General features: G+C 45.6%; 1 protein-coding gene and 1 pseudogene across 1 annotated transcript; one reads left to right on the top strand and one right to left on the bottom strand.

Annotated features, from left to right (window-relative positions):
* Positions 1-7237: 7237 nt before the first annotated feature.
* SEC22B (SEC22 homolog B, vesicle trafficking protein) lies at positions 7238-17342 on the bottom strand. Its single transcript, XM_090048663.1, has 5 exons — positions 17159-17342; positions 15240-15349; positions 10803-10963; positions 9763-9909; positions 7238-9223 (listed from the first exon to the last, which is right to left on the bottom strand). Exons 1-5 carry the CDS (start codon positions 17231-17233, stop codon positions 9069-9071), a joined length of 648 nt encoding a protein of 215 aa, XP_089904789.1. The 5' UTR covers positions 17234-17342; the 3' UTR covers positions 7238-9068.
* Positions 17343-17656: 314 nt separating this feature from the next.
* On the top strand, positions 17657-17850 carry LOC149863964 (U4 spliceosomal RNA; annotated as a pseudogene).
* Positions 17851-22113: the final 4263 nt, after the last annotated feature.

The following is a 22113-nucleotide window of genomic DNA, read 5'->3' as shown; positions in this document are numbered from 1 at the left end:
TGAACTCTTGCCAAATTCCTACCTTGGAAAAAGCTCCTGAAGATATACCTGTGCTGAGGATCCAGCGGTGTTGCAACCTGGTTCTGTACCCTGGGAAGCTGTGGCAACTGGGCTGGCTGGCAGCAGCTGTGGCTTCAACTCCTGAACCTTCTTTAAATGGGCTGGTGCCCCAGCCAACTAACACTAGTTATGCTACTGCTAGAAGCCATCTAGCAATAATGACCAGTCTGATTTGATTCAATGCCCAGAGTAGTCTAGGGGGAAACTAGACCTAAAATTTGCAGCAGTTTTAAGTACATTCCCAAACTGGAAGCGTTTCTTATTATATTTTGCAGCCTTTGTAGCTAGTGCAATCAGCAGAGCACATCCTGCATGTCTGATATTCAACTGACTAGATTTGACACTCCTCCCCCTTAAAATACTCAGCATACTGCAGGTTTTGTAATGACCAGGCACAGCTGCACACTGACAGAGGAAGTTGGAAGGGTTGATAGCTGAGCTGGGGGAACTGGGCACCCAGAAAAGGGCAGGTAGCAGCCTAGGCTTCCAAACCAGTAGACATTCCAAGGAGATTTATTTTGATCTTTAGACTTACAAGTATATAGGGTGTCTGGCTCCACAGCTGCAGGAACTGCCAAAAGCAACTCTTTCTGCTGACCCGTTAACAAGCTGCAGCTTTTCATCACTCGGTCACAACTGTTCTAAACCAGGCAAGCAGCTGAGGGTGACAAAAGGACAGGGTGCCTTTTGTGGTTGGTATGAGCTTCCACTTCCTCATCTTTGCTTTCTCTTCAGTTCTTTCCTATTTCAGTGTAAGCAGCTTCCTGAACCAAAATCTCAGCCAACAAAACTGTCTACGAGGAGGTGCATAAGAGCAGCAGTGCAGGCCACCACACTGCTTCTGTGCTGAAATACCCTGCAGAGGTGACAAAGCAGCTTGGCAGGGGGTGGAGCAGCAACTAGTTTGACCTGAACATAAGAACAGTCAAGTGGAAAGGAAGATGTGGGTGGCAGCTAAAGGCTGAGAAGGAAAAAAGGACAGAAGCAGCCTAGAATTTTCAATGGTAGTAGCTGTCCTGGGACAGTGGAGATTGCTGCTGAGAGGCTCCTGACATGGCTGGGAACAGAAAGCAGCAAGGAAAGAGGTTCACTCCACTCATTCATGGCACAATGCCCCTACTATTCTGGTGGAGGGTTAAGTGGCAAGTGCTGCCACATAAAACTACCAGAAGGTCAGCATTTCAGGGACAGCCTAATAAACTCATGGGAGCAGGTCTGGAAGGAGCAACTCACCTCATATGGCTGCTTCATAAAGCAGATCTGATGCTCGTCTTACCTTGTCCTGGAAGCAGAGCCTGAGAAATGAGAGACTGAGACTTGCTACTGATAGGGGTTACTTCCTACAAAAATACTTTTCTTCTGAAATACATTATAGGGGTTTACCTGTAAGCCAAAAGTTTTAATACAATCCAGAGATTGTATGTTCTCTACAAAAATGAAGTTAGCATGTGGTTCGCCAGTACATCTTAAAGCATAATTGTTAATGGAGAATCTTTATTGAATAGGTACGTTTCTAGTGGAGCCCTGCAGGGAGTGGTTCTCAGACCAATATTTAATTTAATCAATGAACCAGACAAAAAAAATTATTTCACTGCTGGTAAAGTTTGCATAAGACAAATGGGCGAGGTGGTGAATGGTGAAGACAAATGTCTCCTATAGACTGAAGGGAATGACATGGTTCATTAGGCACAATCAAACTACATGCATCTTAATACAGCCTAAAACCACTAAGTTATTTATTCAGAACAAATAAAGGAGGATTGTTGCAGGATAAAGGAAGGCAATGACTAGAAAGAATTTAGGTGTCCTGCTGCTTAATCAACACATGGTCTCCCAGTGTTAGGCTATGGCAAGAAAGTGGTTAATACAGTCCTGAGATACATGAACAGGGTGGTATCAACTAGAATTCAGAGGTGACAGTACTTCTGAACACAGCACCACTAAGACCACTGCTGGAATCCTGTGTCCAGTTCTGGTGTCAGTACTTAAAAACAGCTCTGAAGACATGGTCTAGAGCAGTGGTTCTCAACCTTTTTTGTACCAGGACCCATTTGTAAACATCGATGGCCAGTCCTGACCCAGTGCTTCATTCCTAACCCGCTGCCCCCCGCCCCTCACAGGCTGAAACTCTGCCAGCCTGCAAGGGAAAAGCCATGGTTTCCCACATTTTTTTCCTTTAACAGAAAAACCATTTCTAAAGTTTGTTTGCGACCCTTTCATATATTCTTGTAACCCACTTTTTGATCAAGACCCTTGGGTTGAAAAATGCTGGTCTATAGAGAACATGTCTTAGTCAGAATAAAGCAGCTCTGCTTGGCTGATCAGAGAAGGGTAAGAGACCAACTGACTTCCTCCATGGGAGATTAACTCCTACTAGATCAGGACTCACCAGTTCAGCAGATAAAGCTAAACCAAGGCCCAGTGTTTGGAAGATGGACAACACCTAACACAAGTACTGTAATGCAGATTTTTATTTTTTTTTTAATTTCAGTGAAAGTAATCAACTCCTGGAAAGATACCCAAATGGCAGAGGGTAAATTTTCTATCACAAGGTCTTTCAATTATTTTTTTTCCCTCTTTGCAGAAGAAATACTCTGATTGTACCACTGTATGTTGCATGTTGTATGAAACATCACTGAATGTTGGTATGTATGTAGGAGGATCACTGCAATGACTGAAATTCTGTGACCTACATCTGGGCTGTCCACTGGTCACAGGCCCCAGACTACATGCCATGTGGGCTTCCCAGGGCCCCCGCTGCTACACAGCACCCCCACATCACCGCTGTTGCCACGGCACTAGTAGCAGGCTCCCTCCCGCCATGCTGCCCTCAGAAACCCCAGCCTCTCAAGCAGCATCAGGAGCAATTTGGGGGAGCGACAGCTAGGCAGGAACCCCTAGGCTGCACATTAACTCCTTGCTGGCTAGATGCAGCCTCCAGACTGCCAGCTGGATGGCCCTATCCTACATCATGCAGGAGGATGAAGTGATAATGGTCCCTCCTCCTCCCCTCAGTCTGAGAGACACTTGCTCTGGTGTACTGAATGAAGAATAAATAATCCTTAAGAGCATGAATCTCACTTCAGAAAAGTTTATTTGTTTGAAGAGATGCATCTACAGGCCCTTTCCAGGAACCAGATTTCATCACCCTGGGGGATGTCAGTAGGACAGACAAATAAGTTCTCCAGTATGTGAAAGCTTCTTAGCTTGTTTAGGATCCCTCCAAGCACAACCAGCTACCTCCCTGCGTGCCTGAAAACCAGACAGATTTCAGTGCAACATCAGTCATATCCTTCCCCGCACACAGGAAATGGTTTGGTGCAGTGAAAGCAACATTGGTGTTCATTGCTATCCTCACACTGCCCCCTGCTGGAGCAGCGCAGATAACTGGCCACAGGCAAGTTAATTTCCCCATGACAGAGTTCTTGGCTTCTTGTATGCACGCAAGCAAAATAAACTCAGCACTAAATAAGCTATAATCCATTACAGCTGTTTGTCTCCATGCAAGAGATAAACAAAGGATTCTGGATGAGACCAATGGACTTCAAGTCTGGCAGCCTGCAACTTGCCCAGCAATTGTATGTGGAGGTTCAGAAATGCATCTTAGATACTGTGGTTCTGCTTCAGCAGGGCCTCATGCAGTCCCATGGCTGCTAAGTAAGAGTTATTTAGAAAAGAAACAACATCACTGCCCTGATTTCCCCCTGCTCATTGCCAAAGCAATTAGAGAGGTTCTGCTTTCAGGACCAGGAAGCACTGAGGCTTTGCATGTCTTTCAATAAGGGTGACTGCATTTGATTTACACTAAGCAGTTTCCATGGCTTACCCTGCCCTTTAGGCAAATGTCTGAGTGTTCTATGCTCACTATGACACAGATTACCTTAATCAGGCTTTACCACTTACAGGTGTATAGTAACTAGATGAGTCGCATCTGACTGTTTCTGAACAAGTTGTATCTAGATCTTGGGAAACTAGTACCTTATGTTTATTGAGGTGACTTGTGGAGACTTCTCCTACCTTTAGAAGCTAAAAAAGACCAAAGAAAGTCTGGCCACAACTTGCTTAGTGTGTTTTTACAAGTAGTCCCTCCCTCCTTCTTCTAGCTGCTCATGTAGGATGCAGATGTGGTGAGAATGAGGAGCTGGACTCTTCAAAGCAGAACCAAAGCACTGCAACGCTGTGCAGACATCTGCTTAAAGACAATAGCCTCATGCTCTGTAGGATGAAAGAAGCAGATGCAATATAAACTAAAACTGGACGAATGTGGCATTTTTGAAAGGGATAATTCAGTCCTCAAATTAGTTGTTGAGTAGAGTGAATTTTTTTGTCGAAATGATTATACAGCTACAGCTGTACATTGTTCTTGGTAGCATGAGTTAAAAGAGGCTCATTTATCACCTCTCCTGCATGTGTTGTGCAGCAGAGGACAGCTCCAGCATTGTTATATAAAGGAAGAATAAGTAACATACAAGCTGAATGATCTCAGAAGGTATTCAGAACTGTTCAAGATGATCACATAATGAAAGAAAGTCTGGTCCTGTGAAGAAAACTACTGCTTCTCAGGGGTCTGTGCTGTCATTTGTTTGTGCCTGGATCCATCCTAAAGCTTCTTTTATCTCCACTTTTCCACTCTTGATGCAACTGTAAGCTATGTGACCTGCACTGACTTGGAAGGAAGGGGGAGAAAAGGAACAAATGGAGCTATGGGTACAGGGAAAGGGTTTTTCCAGGAGGTTAACTGAAAGACAGGGGCTTGATACTCACCAAAGCACAGGGTCAGCTGGCTTTTTTATGACTCTTTAGGAAGATGAATGACTTGAAACAGATGTGCCTAACAGTGGTGTAACTAGAGTAAGAGGACTGGGGCAGCTTTACTGCATACCAGCTTGGGAGAGGGATGAAAATGGTTGGTACTACTGCCATGCAATTGTAGCAGTGGCAACCAGAAGTTGCCACTGCTTCTGTATGTGGCAGCTGTTCCAGACGCCTGGCCACAGTCATGTTTCTGGGGCATGGGCTCCAGGAACCATTAGCTGAAGAGCTACTGGCAGGTGCCCAGGTGAGGAACTGGATTTGGGTTCTGTGCTGGCAAGTCTAGAAGCACATGCAAGCTCTTAGGTACAGGTGCTAATTTCCTGCACAAGTGACCAGAAAGGATGAGTGAGAACCTGAGATTCCCCAAATGCTTGGGGTGGAGGAAGGAAGTAGAATATGAAAGGTATTTTGGGGATTTACAAAGAACAAAGGAAGCTTCCTCAAGTTATGGGTAAGCTCTAACCACTACCAGCAATGCACTGCCTCCGCAAACCTCAACTCTTGCTTTTCCCACAACTATCCAATGAACTCTTGCACACACTGACACAAGTTTTGCTGCCTGAATCTGAAGCCTGGGGCCCAAGACCCATACCCCAAGCCTTCAGACCCCAGAGCACCAGCTATACTAAGCCAGAGATCACTGGTATAACAGCCCACAAACTGTCTTCAATTCCTTTCCCCTGCATGCCCCCTGGCTAAAAAGTAGAAAGTGCCACAAGGAAGAGGAGGCAGAGGAAGACTGAAGGGGCAATAAATGAGTGAAGGGTCTCACAGGCCAAGTACATAAGCACAGCCTATGGGGACTAGAGCAATAAAGTAGCAGCCTTCTAACACATCACAAAAAAAAAAAAATCTTCTAACTCGTGGGCTGCAAGGAACCCTTCAAAGTGGGGCTGAGAGTATACTTGACAAAATGCCTGAAGCTGCAAAAAGTCTGAATAACTCACATACCAAATGGTCCTTTTAATCTCAGCAGACTATGAACTATGATTAGATACATGTCAACACTACCTTAGTTTCTGCTATACTACTACTTAGCGCCACAATGACTATTCTGCTCCCTTCAGTCTAATCATGGATAAAGCAGCAAAATATTGCGATGGATTAGAAAATTGTCAAGGGACAGAGCATGAAGTAGAATTGCATGACTTATTTTCTTCACCGCAAAATATTAATAGTGGGTCTTATAAGGCTCTAATCCAGCACCAGTAATGTTGAAGAGGCTGTGCAGCAATGAAGCAACAAGTAATGATTTCAGCTAAGTAAGCTAAGTATCCCTCAGCCAAGTTGTGGCTTAAACTTCTGCTCAGACCCTCTAACAAGACAGCCCTAGAGCTCTAGGCCTTCTTCTCAGAGGCTCCCTTTATATTTTGCACACTCCCCAGTTTCTATTGCTCTGAGGAAAAGGAGATATTTCTGTGCATTACACATTCCCAGCATCCCTTAAGTGAGATCTGCAACTCCCAGAATACCTGTTTTAGGCTGAAACCAGGGCAGTGGTGACCTGGAATTCATTTTATGATAACACAATCAAGTGGGAAGGCACTAGATACGAAGGTCAGAAGTTTAGAATTAAAAAGATTTAACATTTCTGATAATGCAAATGTGCAGTTAAATTAGCCAGGATGATAAAATCAGAAGGGATATAAAATACACAATTCATGGCATGAACCAACCCAAAATTGCCACCCACAAGAAATAAAACCCTTCCCCTGGGAGAAAATTATTCTGTAATCACCAGCTGCAGGATTTCTTGCATCTTCATTTAAGGCCTTTTGTGGCAACTAAGGGTTTTTCCAGAAAATATGGTCGCAGACATGCATCTCATTTTACAAGCTCCATTTTTACCTGAAAAAGTCTATAAACAGTATTTCTGAATGGAAAACTCTTGAGTTCATCTATTCTTTAAGAGGGAAATTCTTCAGCAAATTAAAATGCATCAGGCTTTGTTCAACCGGCTCTAGTTAGTCTTGAAGCAGAAAACTACCTTTGCAAAATATCTGTACTTGTGTATACTTTTCCTCTTTATGCACTTCTGATCACATACAGAAGACTTAATATCCACAATAGCTCAATTTCAAGCAGTAACACTGGACATTTTCTGGATAGGAGCTTGATATAGGTGATAGCAATTGCCAATCTCTTCCAGCTGCAGAAGAAACACTGAGCCAGTGCTAGGCAAACTTGATACCATGAAAAGGGTATGTGCTTCCTTAGGCAAGCCTGTTCCACACAGTGCAAGCTTTAGTATACAACTTTTGCCCATTCCTACACAGGATAAATGGGACCAGGAGAAGGAAGGATGAGGTGTCTTTTCCATATGCTGCACACAGAGAGAGGAAATGTCATAATGAAAGACACACACCTTTTGGAAGCGTTTATTTCGCTGATGACAGTACAGCTGCAGCAGGCAACTTCTCACTGAGCTGCTACATGCTGTGGAAGAGTTTTACTCCTCTCAGGTAGTTACAGAATCTAGATGTGGTATCTGCTCACCTTCCAGACCTAAGTTACACACAGACCTAACATCACTTGTACATTCACCTGTTAAGGGACACAAATTTTAAATTAAAAAAAATACAGCTGTCTACAAATTAACAAGTAGAGACATCATGCAGAAATTAGAAGATAATTTGAGACAAAGTCACAGATCAGGTTGCCCTGTAGATATGTGGACAAACTCTACTTACCTGCCCACAGAGAAGAAAGGAGTCAAATCAGGCTGCTTTTCACAAGCAACTGGAATACTAGCTCCCTACTGCCTACTTTGCCTCAGGAGACACCTTGCTGTTAGTTTACGCTTCCAGAGCTGTAGCTAATATTTTCTACAGGTGCTGATGAACCTTGAAGCTTTTCTTTTGTACTGTCTGTTCTGCAGCATTCATGTCCTAGGTAATGTCAGTAATAGATAACTTACTAGAAAAAAGGGGATGCTGAAACACAATATGCTGATTCTCTCTTGAAAACAGTCACAAGTCAAATGACATTTTTGATGCACACAAAAAAAAGAAATCACATCACACTGGAACTATTTATACTGGCTGGCACAGAACAAAAGATTACAAGAAATGCTGTAATTCTGCAATGATCTTCTTTTCTGCTATAGTTAAATCCCCACAAAAGAAATAGGGAGAAGAACAAGACATTGACAAAGGCTGTTGGCTTTAAAACTGTATTATTCTCTATAAAACCTTTATGGAAGCTGGACAATTAAATAAGCTTATTTAAGGAAATGCTCTGCTTTTCTTACATCACTGCAAACTGAGATTTTTCTGTAGGACAATTCCTAAGTAATGGAATGCTGGCAGAAGAGACACACTTGCCTGGAGGAGGAAAAAGCCAACATGATAAGAGAGAGGAAAGAAATAATATAAATGTTCTGCAAATAGATGGAAGGAAAACTAAGAGATTTAAACCGTTTGCCCTAAGTCTGGGCCAACACTATGTGAAACTCACGAACTCTTCTGAGTCATCTTAAAACAAACTGTTATGCACAACTGCCAAGGCAGTGCAAAAGGAGGGTTGCAAACTAGTAGTTTAATTTGGTAGCAATCAGTGATAGAAACTTTTCACTGTCTAATGTAGTTTTAAGGCATAATTTAACATCCATTTATTCCTAAAGCAATGCACATGTAACAAGAAAGATGTCAGACAATGAAAACCCAACAATTTGTTCATCTGATGGGGTGAAAGCCATTACAGTATGTACAGGGCAGAATCAGCCTTCAAAAAGGGAGTCTCATTTTAGAAAGCAACTACAGACCCAGATTCTAGAAAAGAAAACATTACCAAACACAAGGAATGTTCATTAGAGTCCATTTTCTACTGTAGCTACTTTGAAAAGTAGGCTAAAGTGACTGCTACCAACACAATCTGGTTGAGGTAAACTGCTTTGTAACTGCTCCAACACAGTACACCCCAATCAGTGCTGTCAATGAGCATTGTGTCCTGGAAGGTCAAACTCTAGTCCCCTAGTGTATACTGCCTCAGAAGAAAAGCCTGTACTCCCAACAAACTTTATACCTATAGTTACGATCAACTAAAAGGGGTAGAATTCAGGTGAAAACTATCATTTCAGGACACTCCCTCAACAGTGACAGTCCTGAATGGATTCTAATGCACATCCCCCATGAACAAAGTGTCCTGCACACATACACCTGCCATGCTACAGGCTCTCCCTCTTTGGTGACAGGTCACAGCCACCAAAATCGCACATAGACTATCAACATGATAAAAAAGACAGCTACAGCTGCAAGCTTGGCATAGGTGGAACGCATGTTCAGATACTTTGCATCTTGACGGTACTTCTTGGACAAGCTGGACAAGTTGTTGGCCTTGGAATCTAAAGCTGTTAAGAAAGAGTGAAGATAGATTAATTACATAATTAACACTAATAAGGCAGTCCGAAAATGTTGTGTTTATAGATAAAATTCTTTTGGAACAGATGGAAAGGTCTGCGGCTGTGTAAATCTAGGTAACACCCCTCCCAATGGCCTGACTTGCAGCCTACAACACAATGCAATCTAAACTGTGCTGGAGGAATTAAACAGGTGAGACAACAGTAGTCTCACCTTAAATCAACAGCTTTTGAATACTGGCATGCACCCTTAATTTTCCTCCTCAGAAGACAAGGACAGCCGCATGCCCTAAGGGCTCACCTCATGACAGTAGCCTAAAGTGCCAGGTTCTTTGGGATTTGGATGAGCAATATGACAATGCACATTCAGGCAAACTCAAATACCCAGCAAGGCACGCATTTTCTCCGGGAGACCACCAGCTGCTTCTTTTCTCAGATGGAAAAGAATCACAGAGTCCTTCGAGCTGCCACCTTCTGTCTGCTATACTGAAAAGCAAGAGAAGAGCTTGAATTCCAAGAATGTCTTGTACCTGAGAGCGCCTCTCCTCGTTGTAAGACTTCTTCAATGTTCGCCACCATAATTCTCTGCACATCTTGTAACTCTGTGTTGATGGAGCCCAGGTTCCTTCTGGCACGGCTATCAATGTAGAGTTTCTTGGTTTTTTGGATGTAAGTATCTGGAACAAGAGGCAGCCATCAATATGAAAACCTTTTCCTCTCCTTTCTGCCAAGTATGAGCAGCCTATCCAACTCTGAATAGACTCCTACCCTCTAAGCTACAGCATGACATATTCCTAAGACAAACTCACAACCTCATTACTCATCCATTGATTGATACAAGGAGGTCTGCTGATTGGCTCTACAAAGTAATGCATGCAACCTACCTTTGAGAGGACACAGCAGCAGGCACAGAATTAGAGGCTTCAAAAAGAGTCTGCACCTGCGTTATGAAAACCCCTTCCCTCTCGCCAATGTACAAATGGCAAGCTAGAGCTCAGCCCAAAAGCAAGAACTCAATAGGATCAGAATATTCTCAGATGCCCTAAAGAGTGGTGATTCCATTATTTTTCACAGCTGTATCCCTCTCCCTAATGTTGCCAAATCAAAACAGCCCTGAGCTATACTTCATTATCTCCACACTTACCATCACCTTTGAAAGTACATGAACTGTTTTTTTGGTTTGCTTCTCACTTTTCATGCAAAACAGGAAGAACCCTTCCAAGCATACAGTAATAAGGCTGTCAAGGCAGCACTAGCAGCCCTCACCACATACCCACTTCATGGGAGCACAGTGGCAGGGCAGCACAGAGACAGCAAATGGGCTGAACATAAATAATTACAGGGAAAAAGCCAAGACCATAAGAAGTGGAAACCTGAACTGAAGGACATTTACCATTCTTCCCCTCATATTTTTTTATCCTGAGCTAATACAGAACACCATATGCCGCACTAACGAAATGACACAATAAAAAGTAAGCTTCATGGCCTGAGCTGGGAGACATTAACAGAGTCAAACAAACAGCTTCTATCAAGGATATCTGCTAACAAACTACAAAGAGAAGGACCTCACCAAACTCAATGAAGGAATACGGCCTGGAGACAGTCGGCACCTTCTTTCCATGTTGTTCATCAAACTCTGAATGCAGATCCTCTAGGTATGCAAAGGCAAGCTTCTTGGGGAAAGTGGCTTCACATAATACCAGATAGCACACACCCTTCTCAATGATGTAGCTAGAAGAAAAGTTGCAGGCAGAATGTTAATAGATCTCAGGGTTTTATACTATACACCTGGAACACTATCTTTTGCGCCTTCCCACCTTCAAGGGTATGGCATACCAAGTTTTAGTTTTATCATCAACACACTACACCCAAAAGTATGCTGACATACAGATGGCTTCAAGTCTCTCTTCCACCTCAGGCTGCGTTGCCACCACACTGGACTTCTTTCCCTCTATGCAAGTGACATAATTCCATAGTTTCCATCTATCCATCCATCTAGGAAGCCTTTATACCTAGACAAGCAACAGTAAATTCAGCTGACACCAGAAAGCTTAGGGCCTGCTCTTGTAAGGTACTGAGACTGTTTATGCCTGGCAGTAAGTCAAGGGGCTTTAATGGGGAATAGGGAATGACTCTTTTCAACCAGGCTGTCTTACCAATAGTCTGTAAAATGTCTCTCAATTCTGTGTATACCTAGGAAGGTGGCTGTTCTTGGCACAAGCCCTGAAAGAGTGCCCCCTGGTAAGATAAGCTATTTGTTTGGGATTGATATTTTAGCCCAAGATGCAGATTCTCAAGGTAACTGTTATACAGACAAAGTTCTAGTACTGTGAGTCCTCAGGTTCAAATGTAAGGGTTTATGTTCAGTCTTTCAAAACATCTTAGTTCAGGGGTCTTCAACCTTTTTAAGGAGTGTACCCCTTCAGCTGGATGCAAAGTTGGGGCGGAGGGCAAGAGTTGGTGAAAGTAGCAAGACGGGGGTGGGGGCAGCAGCAGCAGCCAGATGCAGAGCAGGGAAGGGGTGGTGGTGGGGGGTGGGCAGAAAGCAGCGTGGTGCAACAGTGGCACGGGGTGGTGGATGGCTCTTCACCCACCCGTGTGCACCCCCTGAGCCCTTTCCAAGTACCCCCCCCGTCCTAGTTTCTCTCTCCTTCATGCAATTGAAGTGTTCAGACATCCGCCGTGTACCTTCCAAGAGATCTGAATGTTAATATCACAGGAACAAAGTGGTCTGTAAATTTCCTTAGTTTTTTAAACACCAAAAAGCCCTGATTCCAGACTGGGAAGAGAGGTTTGGGCCCTGAAGTCAATGAAAAGAAATCCCTAATCCTCCAGGCACTGGGAAGTGCACAGTAGTCCCAAAGAATCAATCACCCTTCCAAACTCCACCACCTTTGGGATGAAGTTCCACTCCCCCACTCCTCTTCCCTCTCTCCCATGTCACCTCAGAGAAACAAAAATATTGTTTTCTTATAGGCTGCTATGACTGCAAATGTAGTTTCCTAGCAATATGTGGTTGTCCTAATAATTTTAAGGCTGGTGCTTCATTGTAAGGCAGGTTAATCCACTAGCTGCTGTAAGAGTTTAAAATATTCTACACGCCCTGTTTCTGAACAATTTGCCAGGGTCTCTTTTTTTTTTCCTCAGTCTTTTCCTCAGAATGTCTGTCATTTGTTCTTAAGTATTTAGTTTTGTCCTTGCTTTTGTGAAAATGTCAGTGCCTCTGCTAGTGTGGCTGACCATTTTAACCTCAATATGAATTTCCTAACTCCAATACTCAATTTCTCATGTTTAACATTGCATTTGCATATTTCAACAAGAAATTAATAAGTAATGAAACCTATTTTGCCACGTATGTAAAGGGACAGAGATGCACCTGATCAGCTTTAATTTTTGCCTTCCTGATTTCTGAAACCCACATATGTACACTCAGTGTATTTTGGTTTTAACTTATTATATTGATTTTAAATTTATTTAAATTTTGAGAGAGGAAAGTTCCCCTTCTCAAACAGATGCCAACCAGCAAAGGCTAAAGGTTGCTGTGAAATGTAACTAACAATCTGTGAGCTCACAGGCTTAAGACATTAACCAGGCAAAGGTCAGCTAATGACTACTAGCACAGCAAGCTATGTAGACACTTCCCAGTCTGCATATATACTGAGCTACGTAGTGGCATACCATGAGTTAAGCAAGTCCTACAGCTCTTTAAATGTAAATGTTCAGAAGTAAATTTCTTCAAACCTGGTACGACTTCTAGGATTCAGCAAGATCCAGATTCTGCTTTGAAGTTGGTCAGTTTCAAAGCTAATTCATTTTGCTCTCAGTGGATTCGCAAAAGCACATATTTCCCTAACTGTGCTCCTGTCTTAGCACTTCACCTGCAGCTGCCAAGGAATTTTCTGCTCTGCATCTGAGTAGCCAGAACTTTAGTTGCACATACGACTCTTCCCAGGCAAGCCAATGCCGAGGCCAAGGAGGATTATCTCAAGCCTAATCTTACACCTCTGTTTTTCTTATACTTCTACCACAAACTAGATCAGACTTATCTTTAAATTAAAATGTTTCCTCCTTTTCTGGATCTCATCTTGGTGGGAATATCTACGCTGTGCTAGGGAGTTTGACAATGGAAGCCCAGCACCTCTTTCCTTGTGTGTTACACTTTATTCAAGGGATAACATAGCCAATCTTAGTCCCACACTGGCAACACACCAGCAAATACACCCAAGATAGAAAATTATAGGCACTGGAAAGTGGCTTCAGTTCATAAATGACATTGTACAAAACAAACTTAATAGCCTTACTTGATAGAATAAATTTGACAGACAAAGAAACATCATGGACACAATGTATCAAGAACTTTACCATGATCTGGATAACCTCCCCTGGGGATCTAACCGGAAGTGGTAGTATTTGGATAGTACAGAGGTACAGGAACAACTGAATGCCAGATTGATTATAAGCTAAGAGATACAGGTAGAATCCTGGAGTCTGCAATGGGAATTTCACTCAAGCAGCTTTGGAAAGCAGGAAGTGCCAGGCCAGCTTTAAACTAGTGGGCCACCTAGTCCACTACCCTATTTCCAGTAACAACCGGATGTCAGAAAAACATAAAAGAAATCTTGTGATGCATGATTATGGTTTAACCCACTCCAAAGAGTGCTGCCCCTAACCCCTAATAGCTAGAAGTTGGCTTTTGACCTGAAGAAGGCTCTTCTTTCTTTTTTCATTCAGCTGAAAGCTTGCAGCAGGGGAAGTGTGTTTAAAATATTTTGCTACAGTCGGAGATGAAAGTTAAAGTCTGCCTTCAGTCAATGGTACTGTAAACAGGTTGTTTAAATTGGGCAAATCAATGGTGGTGCTGGCCACATCACTCCTTGCATTTCATAAGCTACAGAAACTGGGGTGCCTTACCCATGCTAACCTGATGGGCCTAAAGGGACTTTTAACATCAGACAAAAGACCCACACTTCATTTAAAGATCTTTCTATAAGCTGTATATATTTTTCTAGTCAAGCTAAGCCTTTTTCTTTTACCTCAAGAACCTTATGGCAATTAATTCATTGGCTAATAGTGGAACACCACCGCCTTTTACCCACTACAAATTGCACCCCCTTCTATTTAAATCAAACTCTTTTTGTTCTCGTAGTATGAGATAAAATGAAGAAAGGTGCCTAATCCATCTTCTCTTAATTCACATAAATAATTTTGTTCCATCTACAATTTTTACCAGCTTTCTCCTTACTCTTCATACACCCAATAGCACTATATTACATGTTACTCAAGTCTGCAGAAGATCCTAATTTAGAAGGGTCTGCAGTCATTACAAGAGGTTTTAAATGTCTTAAGAAATGGGTAACACAGCAGACTAATTGTAACCAACCCCCTTTTAGGATAAGTAGGAAAAGGTCTAAAATAGGAAATGCCAGAGAAAGCCAAGGAAAGAACATACATCATATTAGATGAGCCTCCAGCACAAAGCTGGTGCATGGAAAGATGTAGAGAGGAGTTTTGTGCAGAAAGACCCAGTTGTGACAATACAACCTACCTATAGCAGGAGTTCTTCATGCTTAAAAAGAAGAGATGTTGTTAAACCAGAGAGAATTCAAAGAACCAGAAGGATTGCAAAGAACAACCTGAAGAGAGAACTTCACAGAAGCAAAATATATGCAGGCTGCAGAAGTGTGGGGGAAGTAGGAGCTGGACAGGAAGGCATGAAATCCAACAATGCTTGAGAAGAACTGGAATTATCTGAATAAATATTCAATAAGCAAATAAATATTGATGAAAAGGCTATAATAAAGATGCAAAAAGCTTCATATTCTCTCCTCTCAGCACACATTTCCCATAAGCCAATGGGATGGGCTTATTGGCTCCTCCCTTTCTCTGCATGTCCAATTTCTAGTAAACCTACAACCATCCTTGGGTGGTCCTTTCATTTTACCTACAAATCTGCTACGCTGAGCTGCTTACCTTTGCCACCTTATTTTCTGTGGCATGTTGTACTTACTGGAAAGCCATGGCTCCTGCTTCTAGGGTGCATCTTGTAGGGGACTGCTCATTCAGCTTGCGGAATAGCTGTTTAGCTTGGCTCTGGTACTGCTGCAGGTCCCGACCTGACTGAGAAGGGAAAAATGTCTATTAGGCAGGGGTCTTCCATCCAGCAGAATATACACAAATACAGCAAGTTTCTAAAGGATGGATCTGGCCTTTTCCAAAAGGAAACTACCATAAGCCTAGTAAATGCAGAATGTTTTTAGCAGAATTAGATCTGAAATCCATGGTCACAGTCTTACTAAGTGACAAATCCTGGAAGATCTCAAGAATCTAACTCTGCTGAATGCCTCAGTCCCCTGCAGGGTAAGCAAGTCACATATGAGGTCCCCAGGGAGCTTGATTTGTAGCTTCAGTGCAGAGCAGGTACCTAGGCCTCTCTGACCTGAATAAAATGGGAGGGGCCTACAAATTACAAGGCCTTTCAGGAATTTTACCTTGATTTCTCAGGCTTGCATGTTGGAAGGTTCAGGGATAAAAAGGGAAGAAAGGAAGGAAAGATAGTCAGTGGCATAGACAGGTGGGTCTTGGTTTCTCTCGCTATCTTAACCTATTTTGACACTACTGTGATGGAATCTCTAGAAACTATGTTGCTAGTTCAGGGGAAATTTCATGTCTCTTGAGTCAATATGCTAGTCAGATTTCAGTACCAAACCCAATTTCCACTTCCCTTAAGACTGAGGTTTCTGTCTCAGGATTGGCACTTTAAGCCTTGATACCTGAATTGTGGAAGCAGAGTGGCTATTAGTCCTCAGGAAAGGATCCAACTTCAGTGTCAGTCTGTCTTGATGATAAAACTGGGGGTTTTTTTGGGTGGTTGGTCTTTTGGGTACATGGGAAAAGAAGAGCTATCTTTTCAGGATCCCAGAGGTGGGAGGACAGGCTCTATGTGCCTAGTAATCATGATGGTGAGAGTGGGATCAGCAGGGATGGAAAGCAGCCTTTACTTTTCTTCATTTTTGGAGTTCAGTGATGGGGAGCAGGAAGGATGGCTCCAGTTTCTGCTAGAGCCCTGATGTTAGATCAGGGCCTCTTAGTGTCCATGAAGAGATTTCTCAGTCTCCTGGATTGCTGGCACAGGAAGAAACAGGACCTGATGTCTTTCAGGATCTGGCTGTCAGGATCTGTCTCAGTCCTAGCAGCTGTAAAAGTGGGATTCTCTCTTTCTGGGTCTTGATACCTGGGGATGCCCGGGTCTCAATCCTGGTGCTCAAGAAACAGCTACTAAATGCCATCAGTCTTGCCTGACACATTTAGCGGCACCATCCAGCATTTCTCCAGCCTGAAATGTCATGTATTCAGCTCCCGCAGAGCTGGATTTATAGCCTTGCTGCACTGCTTCTTTTTTCTCTCTCACCAATCCCTTTTGTCTACCTGGCCGGCAGCCACCGGAGCCCAGCAGGACACCAGGCGGCTCCTTCCTCCAAGTCCTGCAGCTCTGCCTCAGTAACCCACCCATTTTCTCACCTGTCCCATGTCACTTTCCCCCAGCCACCTCTGCCAGTCTGTTCCCAACCCTTCCTCCACCATCTCCACAACAGCCCCCTGCCCTAGACACCCCACAGCCAGCTCGTGCCCACAGACCCGTGCTGCATCACGACAGCCTGCAGGGGCACTCACAGATCTTTCCTCAACGCCCAGCCTTAGCACCCAGAGGTGACGAGGCTCCTGCTGCAAACAGCCCCTCCACCCTCCAGCCCCACGATCCAGACCCCTCGGTATCCCCGCGCACAGCAGCAACCCTTCAGCAGGGGAGACAGGCCCCGCTCGCGCTGGAGAAGGGAGTCGGGCAGAGGGAAGCGCTGCGGAGCCATTCGGAACTGGGCCCGCTCACGGGGGGACTGCAGGGGAGGAGGGTGAAGCCCCGGCTCCCACCTGCTCATCTTCCTGCATGGACGCAGCCAGCGGGAGCCCGTCCGCCACCCGCGCGATCATCGTCAGCAGCACCATGTCTGCGCCGCGCCAGGCCGGGGGCCGCCACTACTGCCGCCCGGCCTTAACCCCGACCCCACACCCACCCTGCCACCGTCTTCCACTGAGGTGGCCGGAAACAGCGAGTGCAGCATCCGGGTCCCACCCCTGCCACCGCCCGGCCACTTCCGGTCCGCCGCTCAATCCGGGCCGGCGGGCAACTTCCGCTTCCGGGGGGAGTAGTGCAGTGTTGCCCGGTATATCAATAGTAGTCAAAGTGTTCAAAATGAAGGATCGCTTTTGAGGCAGCTAATTGATGTACCAGATGCAAAACCCAAGTCCTTCTCAGAGTCTTAACTGAATTTTAGGGGTTTTTTAATTATTAAAAATTAAATAACAATTAAATAAAAATTAAATAAAAATTAAATTAAATTTAAAAATTTGAATGTTAATTATTAAAAATTATTTGCGCAGTGGCAGTATCGTAGCCAATGAGGTTAATCTGAGGCGCGATTATTGCTAATTGAAAATATTTTATGTTCCATGTCAAATCAGCCAAATCAGTTCCAAATCGTATTGATTGAGCAAAACTCAGTTGTTCCAAAACTATCAATTGAACAGGTAGAACTCAATCCTTGTAAACACCATGTATGGTGCTACAACCAGGGAGTGGGTGGGGGGGCATTATAAATATATAGCTGTCTATATATACATAAGATTAATATATATCTACAGTCTTAGTCATACCCCAAAAGGAAAACCATAAACCTGTTAGAATATATGCACCTACGCACCTGTACAAAGGCCCGCTGGCCACCCAAACTCGTTATAATATCTGCACCTGTACATCACACGCAGGAACGCTGGTCTTTCAGACCAGACACCCCAGTCCCTTGATCCTCATCCTGCTTGCAGGGTCACGAACTGAATTCACTCGTTGTCCATGTCACTGTTGCTCCAGCTCCTGCTGGAGGACTCGCTGATGCTGTCGTGGTTGCTGCTGCTGTCCTCAGTTCCTTTTGTCTCTGCCTCCTCCTTGCTGTCACTGTCCATTTCCCTGCTAGGGGGAGGCTGGAAAATCCTGTGCCAGGTGTCTCTGTGCCAGGTGGCTTTGGCTGCGTCCTCTCCATTCTCTCTCACCGATCGATCTCTGGTAGTAGGTGTGGAGTTCGCTCAGAACCATTTTAGCACAGTTGACCACCTCTAAGTCCGTGTGCCTGTACATCATGAAGTTCCTGGCTTTCCACAAGGCGCTCCTGATGCAGGCCTTCACGTACTCCCAGATCCACTGGCAAGCATCCTAGGTGTGGGCCCAAGCCTGGAGGTCTTGGGTTTCAGATGCCCCCAGGCATCCCTCTACTCTGGGATGTCAAATACTTCCCACACTCAAGCTTAATCCACAAAAGGCCAAGAAATTATTTTCAGGTTTGCTGCCAGACACTTTCTTATGACTGGTTGCTTTGAAATAAAGAAATGCTTCAACTTCAATGACTCAGTTCTCACTCACTCACTGGGGTTTTACAATGAGCAATGCAAAGTAAATAAGAAGATGTATTTGCATACTTATTTGCATATTTTTTCAGTATACGATAGTTTTCCAGCAAATACAATAACTTTGAACTTCCAATATGAGCATTTCATATTTAAAACCTGGCAACATTGAGCCTGCACTTGTCAGTTCCCTCCTGGACCCTAACACATCAGTGTGTTGTGCCCTGTGCATATAGCCAGAGGCATGGGATAGCCCTAACGGCAGCTCTAAAACACTAGCCGCAGCTCTGAGGCTCTGAGACACCTGCAAAGAACACCGGGCCCGGGCAATGAGTGACAAGGGCAGAGAGACAGAGAGAATGATGCTGCAGTATATCCTTCAGCATCCATAGTTTCATAGTAGCTAGAGTCGGAAGGGACCTAGGTAGGTCATCTAGCCCGACCCCCTGCCTTGGCAGGAAAGAGCACCAGGGTCAGATGCTCACCCCGGCAAGGTGCTCATCTAACTTCCTTTTAAAAATCCCCAGGCTAGGAGCCTGCACCACTTCCCCTGGAAGCCGGTTCCAGGCCCTAGCCGCCCTGACTGTGAAGTAGCGCCTCCTAATATCTAATCTAAACCTACCCTCCGCCAGCTTGTAACCGTTATTCCTGGTCACTCCTGGCAGCACACGGGGGAACAGGGACTCCCCCAATACCTGCTGATCCCCCCTGACCAGTTTGTAGCAGGCCACAAGGTCCCACCTTCTCTTGTGGAGGCTAAACAGGTTCAGGTCCCGTAGCCTCTCCTCATAAGGCCTGCCCTGCTGACCCCTGATCATACGAGTGGCCCTCCTCTGGACTCTTTCCATATCGTCCACGTCCCTCTTGAAGTGTGGCGCCCAGAACTGGACGCAGTACTCCAGCTGCGGCCTGACCAGTGCCGCATAGAGGGGGAGGATCACCTCCCTGGACCTGCTCGAGATGCATCTGTGGATGCATGACAGGGTATGGTTGGCCTTCTTGACTGCCTCCCCACACTGCTGGCCCATGTTCATCGTGGAGTCAATGACGACTCCAAGATCCTTTTCTGTCTCCGTGCTGGCAAGAGGGGAGTTCCCCAACCTGTAAGCGTGGTGCCGGTTCTTCCTCCCCATGTGCAACACCTTGCACTTATCAGTGTTAAACCCCATCCTATTCTCATCCGCCCACCGTTGCAACCTGTCAAGGTCAGCTTGTAGCCTATTGCACCCTTCTAGTGCACCCACATCCCCCCACATCTTAGTGTCATCAGCAAACTTGAACAGGGTGCTTTCTACCCCCTCATCCAAGTCACTGATGAAGATGTTGAACAGTGCGGGCCCGAGGACCGAGCCCTGCGGAACCCCACTGCCCACGTCCTTCCAGGTCGAGAAGAACCCATCCACTACCACCCTCTGGGTGCGGCCCTCCAACCAGTTAGCGACCCATTTGACTGTGTGGGCATCGACACCACAGTCTCCCAGCTTTTTGATGAGGACAGGGTGAGAGACAGTGTCGAAAGCCTTCCAGAAGTCCAGAAAGACTACATCCACAGCAACCCCTGCGTCTAATGATTTGGTGACCTGATCGTAAAAGGCCACCAGGTTGGTCTGACAAGACATGCCACTGATGAACCCATGTTGGTTGCCCCTGAGCATGCATTCCCCCGCAAGGCCCTCCTGGATGTGTGCCAGGATAATTTTTTCAAAGACCTTATCCGGGATTGAGGTAAGACTAACTGGCCTGTAATTTCCCGGGTCCTCTTTTTTTCCCTTTTTGAAGATAGGGACCACATTGGCCCTCTTCCAGTCCTCCGGCACCTCACCAGAGCACCACGAGTGCTCATAGAGCCGCGCCAGGGGTCCCGCAATGACCTCGGCCAGTTCCTGTAGAACCCTAGGGTGAAGATTGTCCGGACCAGCGGACTTGAACACATCCAGCCTCTCCAGAAGTACCCTAACTAACTCCTCGCTAACCCCTGGCCCAGGCGTGTCTCTCCCGGGGCCCGAGGGGGGCCCAGCAGGGAGGTGGCTGAACTGGTCCCTACTTAGGAAGACAGAGGCAAAGAAATCGTTAAATATGTTAGCTTTGTCATCTGGCATGACGACTAAGTCGCCCATCGTGTCCTGCAGGGGCCCCACATTACCCGGGACCCTCTTTTTACCCCCTATGTATTTGAAGAAGGACTTCTTATTGTCCTTAATCCGGGAAGCTAGTCCTATCTCCATCTCTGCCTTGGCCTTCCTCACTGCCCCCCTACATCCTCGGGCGACTGTAACATAGTCCTTCTTGGTGATGACCCCATCCCTCCATTGGGTGTATGCCTCCCTTTTAGCAAGGAGACATTCCCGGATGCTCCTAGTGAGCCATGGGGGTTTATGTGCCCTCCTGCTCCCTTTGACCCTTGTTGGGATTACCTCCCTTTGGGCATGGAGGATCGTCTCCTTAAGGAGCAACCACTCACCTTGGACATCTGGCTCCCTTCCCCTCTGGGTCCTCAGCGCTTCCCCAACGATCCTCCTTAGCTTGTTGAAGTCAGCCCTCCTAAAGTCTAGGGCTGTTGCCTTGCTGCAGCCCTTTGCCACCTTACGCTGGATGGTGAATTCCAGCAAGCGATGATCACTGTCACCCAGGTGGCCCATCACCCGCAGCCCCCTCACCAGGTCGTCACCCGTGGCCAGCACCAGGTCCAACAAGGCGTCTCCCCTGGTGGGGCTGTGCACCTCCTGGGTTAGATGGAGGTCCTGCACTCTGGCTAAGAACCGACGTGAGCGGTCAGACTTGGCTGACTGCTCTTCCCAGCAGATGTCTGGGAAGTTCAGGTCCCCCATGATGACCACATCCTTAGCCCTCACTGCCTCTGTGAGCTGACCTAAGAATTCCTGGTCGAGCTCTTCTCCCTGGTTGGGAGGTCTATAGTAGACTCCCACCGTTAAGTCTCTATCCCCTGGACTGCCTTTTACTCTAACCCAGAGCACCTCAGAGTGCCCCCCCTCTACCCCCTTGCTAATTGACGAGGAAGTATATTCCTCCTTGATGTAGAGTGCTACTCCTCCACCTTTCCTTCCTATCCTGTCCCTCCTGTATAGCCTATAGCCCTTGACACTCACCGCCCAGTCATGCGATGACAGGCCTCTGTTACTTTAACACCAGGAGGTGCCACTGAAGTGCCTCAAGGTTGCCCCTGCATCCCCTCCAAGCTTATGCCTGTGCATTGGCTGCTTGTCATGTTTTTTGTTAAGTGTGTGTGTGTTGGGGGGGAGGTGCCTGATCTAGATAGGGACGTTCAGAAAAGAAGAGAAGAGAAGAGAGAGCGACAAACCTCATTGTCTGGCTCAGGGCTTTGTGTGCCTGAACTCCTGGTGGAAAGGTAGTGAACTGGAGTCTAGGTGTGGACCCAGCAGCTGAGCTGCAAAATGTGTCCCTAGTGG

This window comes from Crocodylus siamensis, chromosome 5, assembly GCF_052110815.1.
Source record: "Crocodylus siamensis isolate JL-2025a chromosome 5, ASM5211081v1, whole genome shotgun sequence".
NCBI classification, from domain to species: Eukaryota; Metazoa; Chordata; order Crocodylia; family Crocodylidae; genus Crocodylus; species Crocodylus siamensis.
Note: the sequence above shows the minus strand (reverse complement) of the source record. Positions and strands in the feature narration are given on the sequence as shown.

Coding starts and splice junctions, on each gene's coding strand:
- SEC22B (XM_090048663.1), bottom strand. CDS start 17,233: ATGGTGCTGCTGACGATGATCGCGCGGGTGGCGGACGGGCTCCCGCTG. Junction 15,350..17,158: donor CCATGCAGGAAGATGAGCAG/GTGGGAGCCGGG, acceptor TTCCCTTCTCAG/TCAGGTCGGGACCTGCAGCA. Junction 9,224..9,762: donor ACGAGGAGAGGCGCTCTCAG/GTACAAGACATT, acceptor CTTTCTTAACAG/CTTTAGATTCCAAGGCCAAC.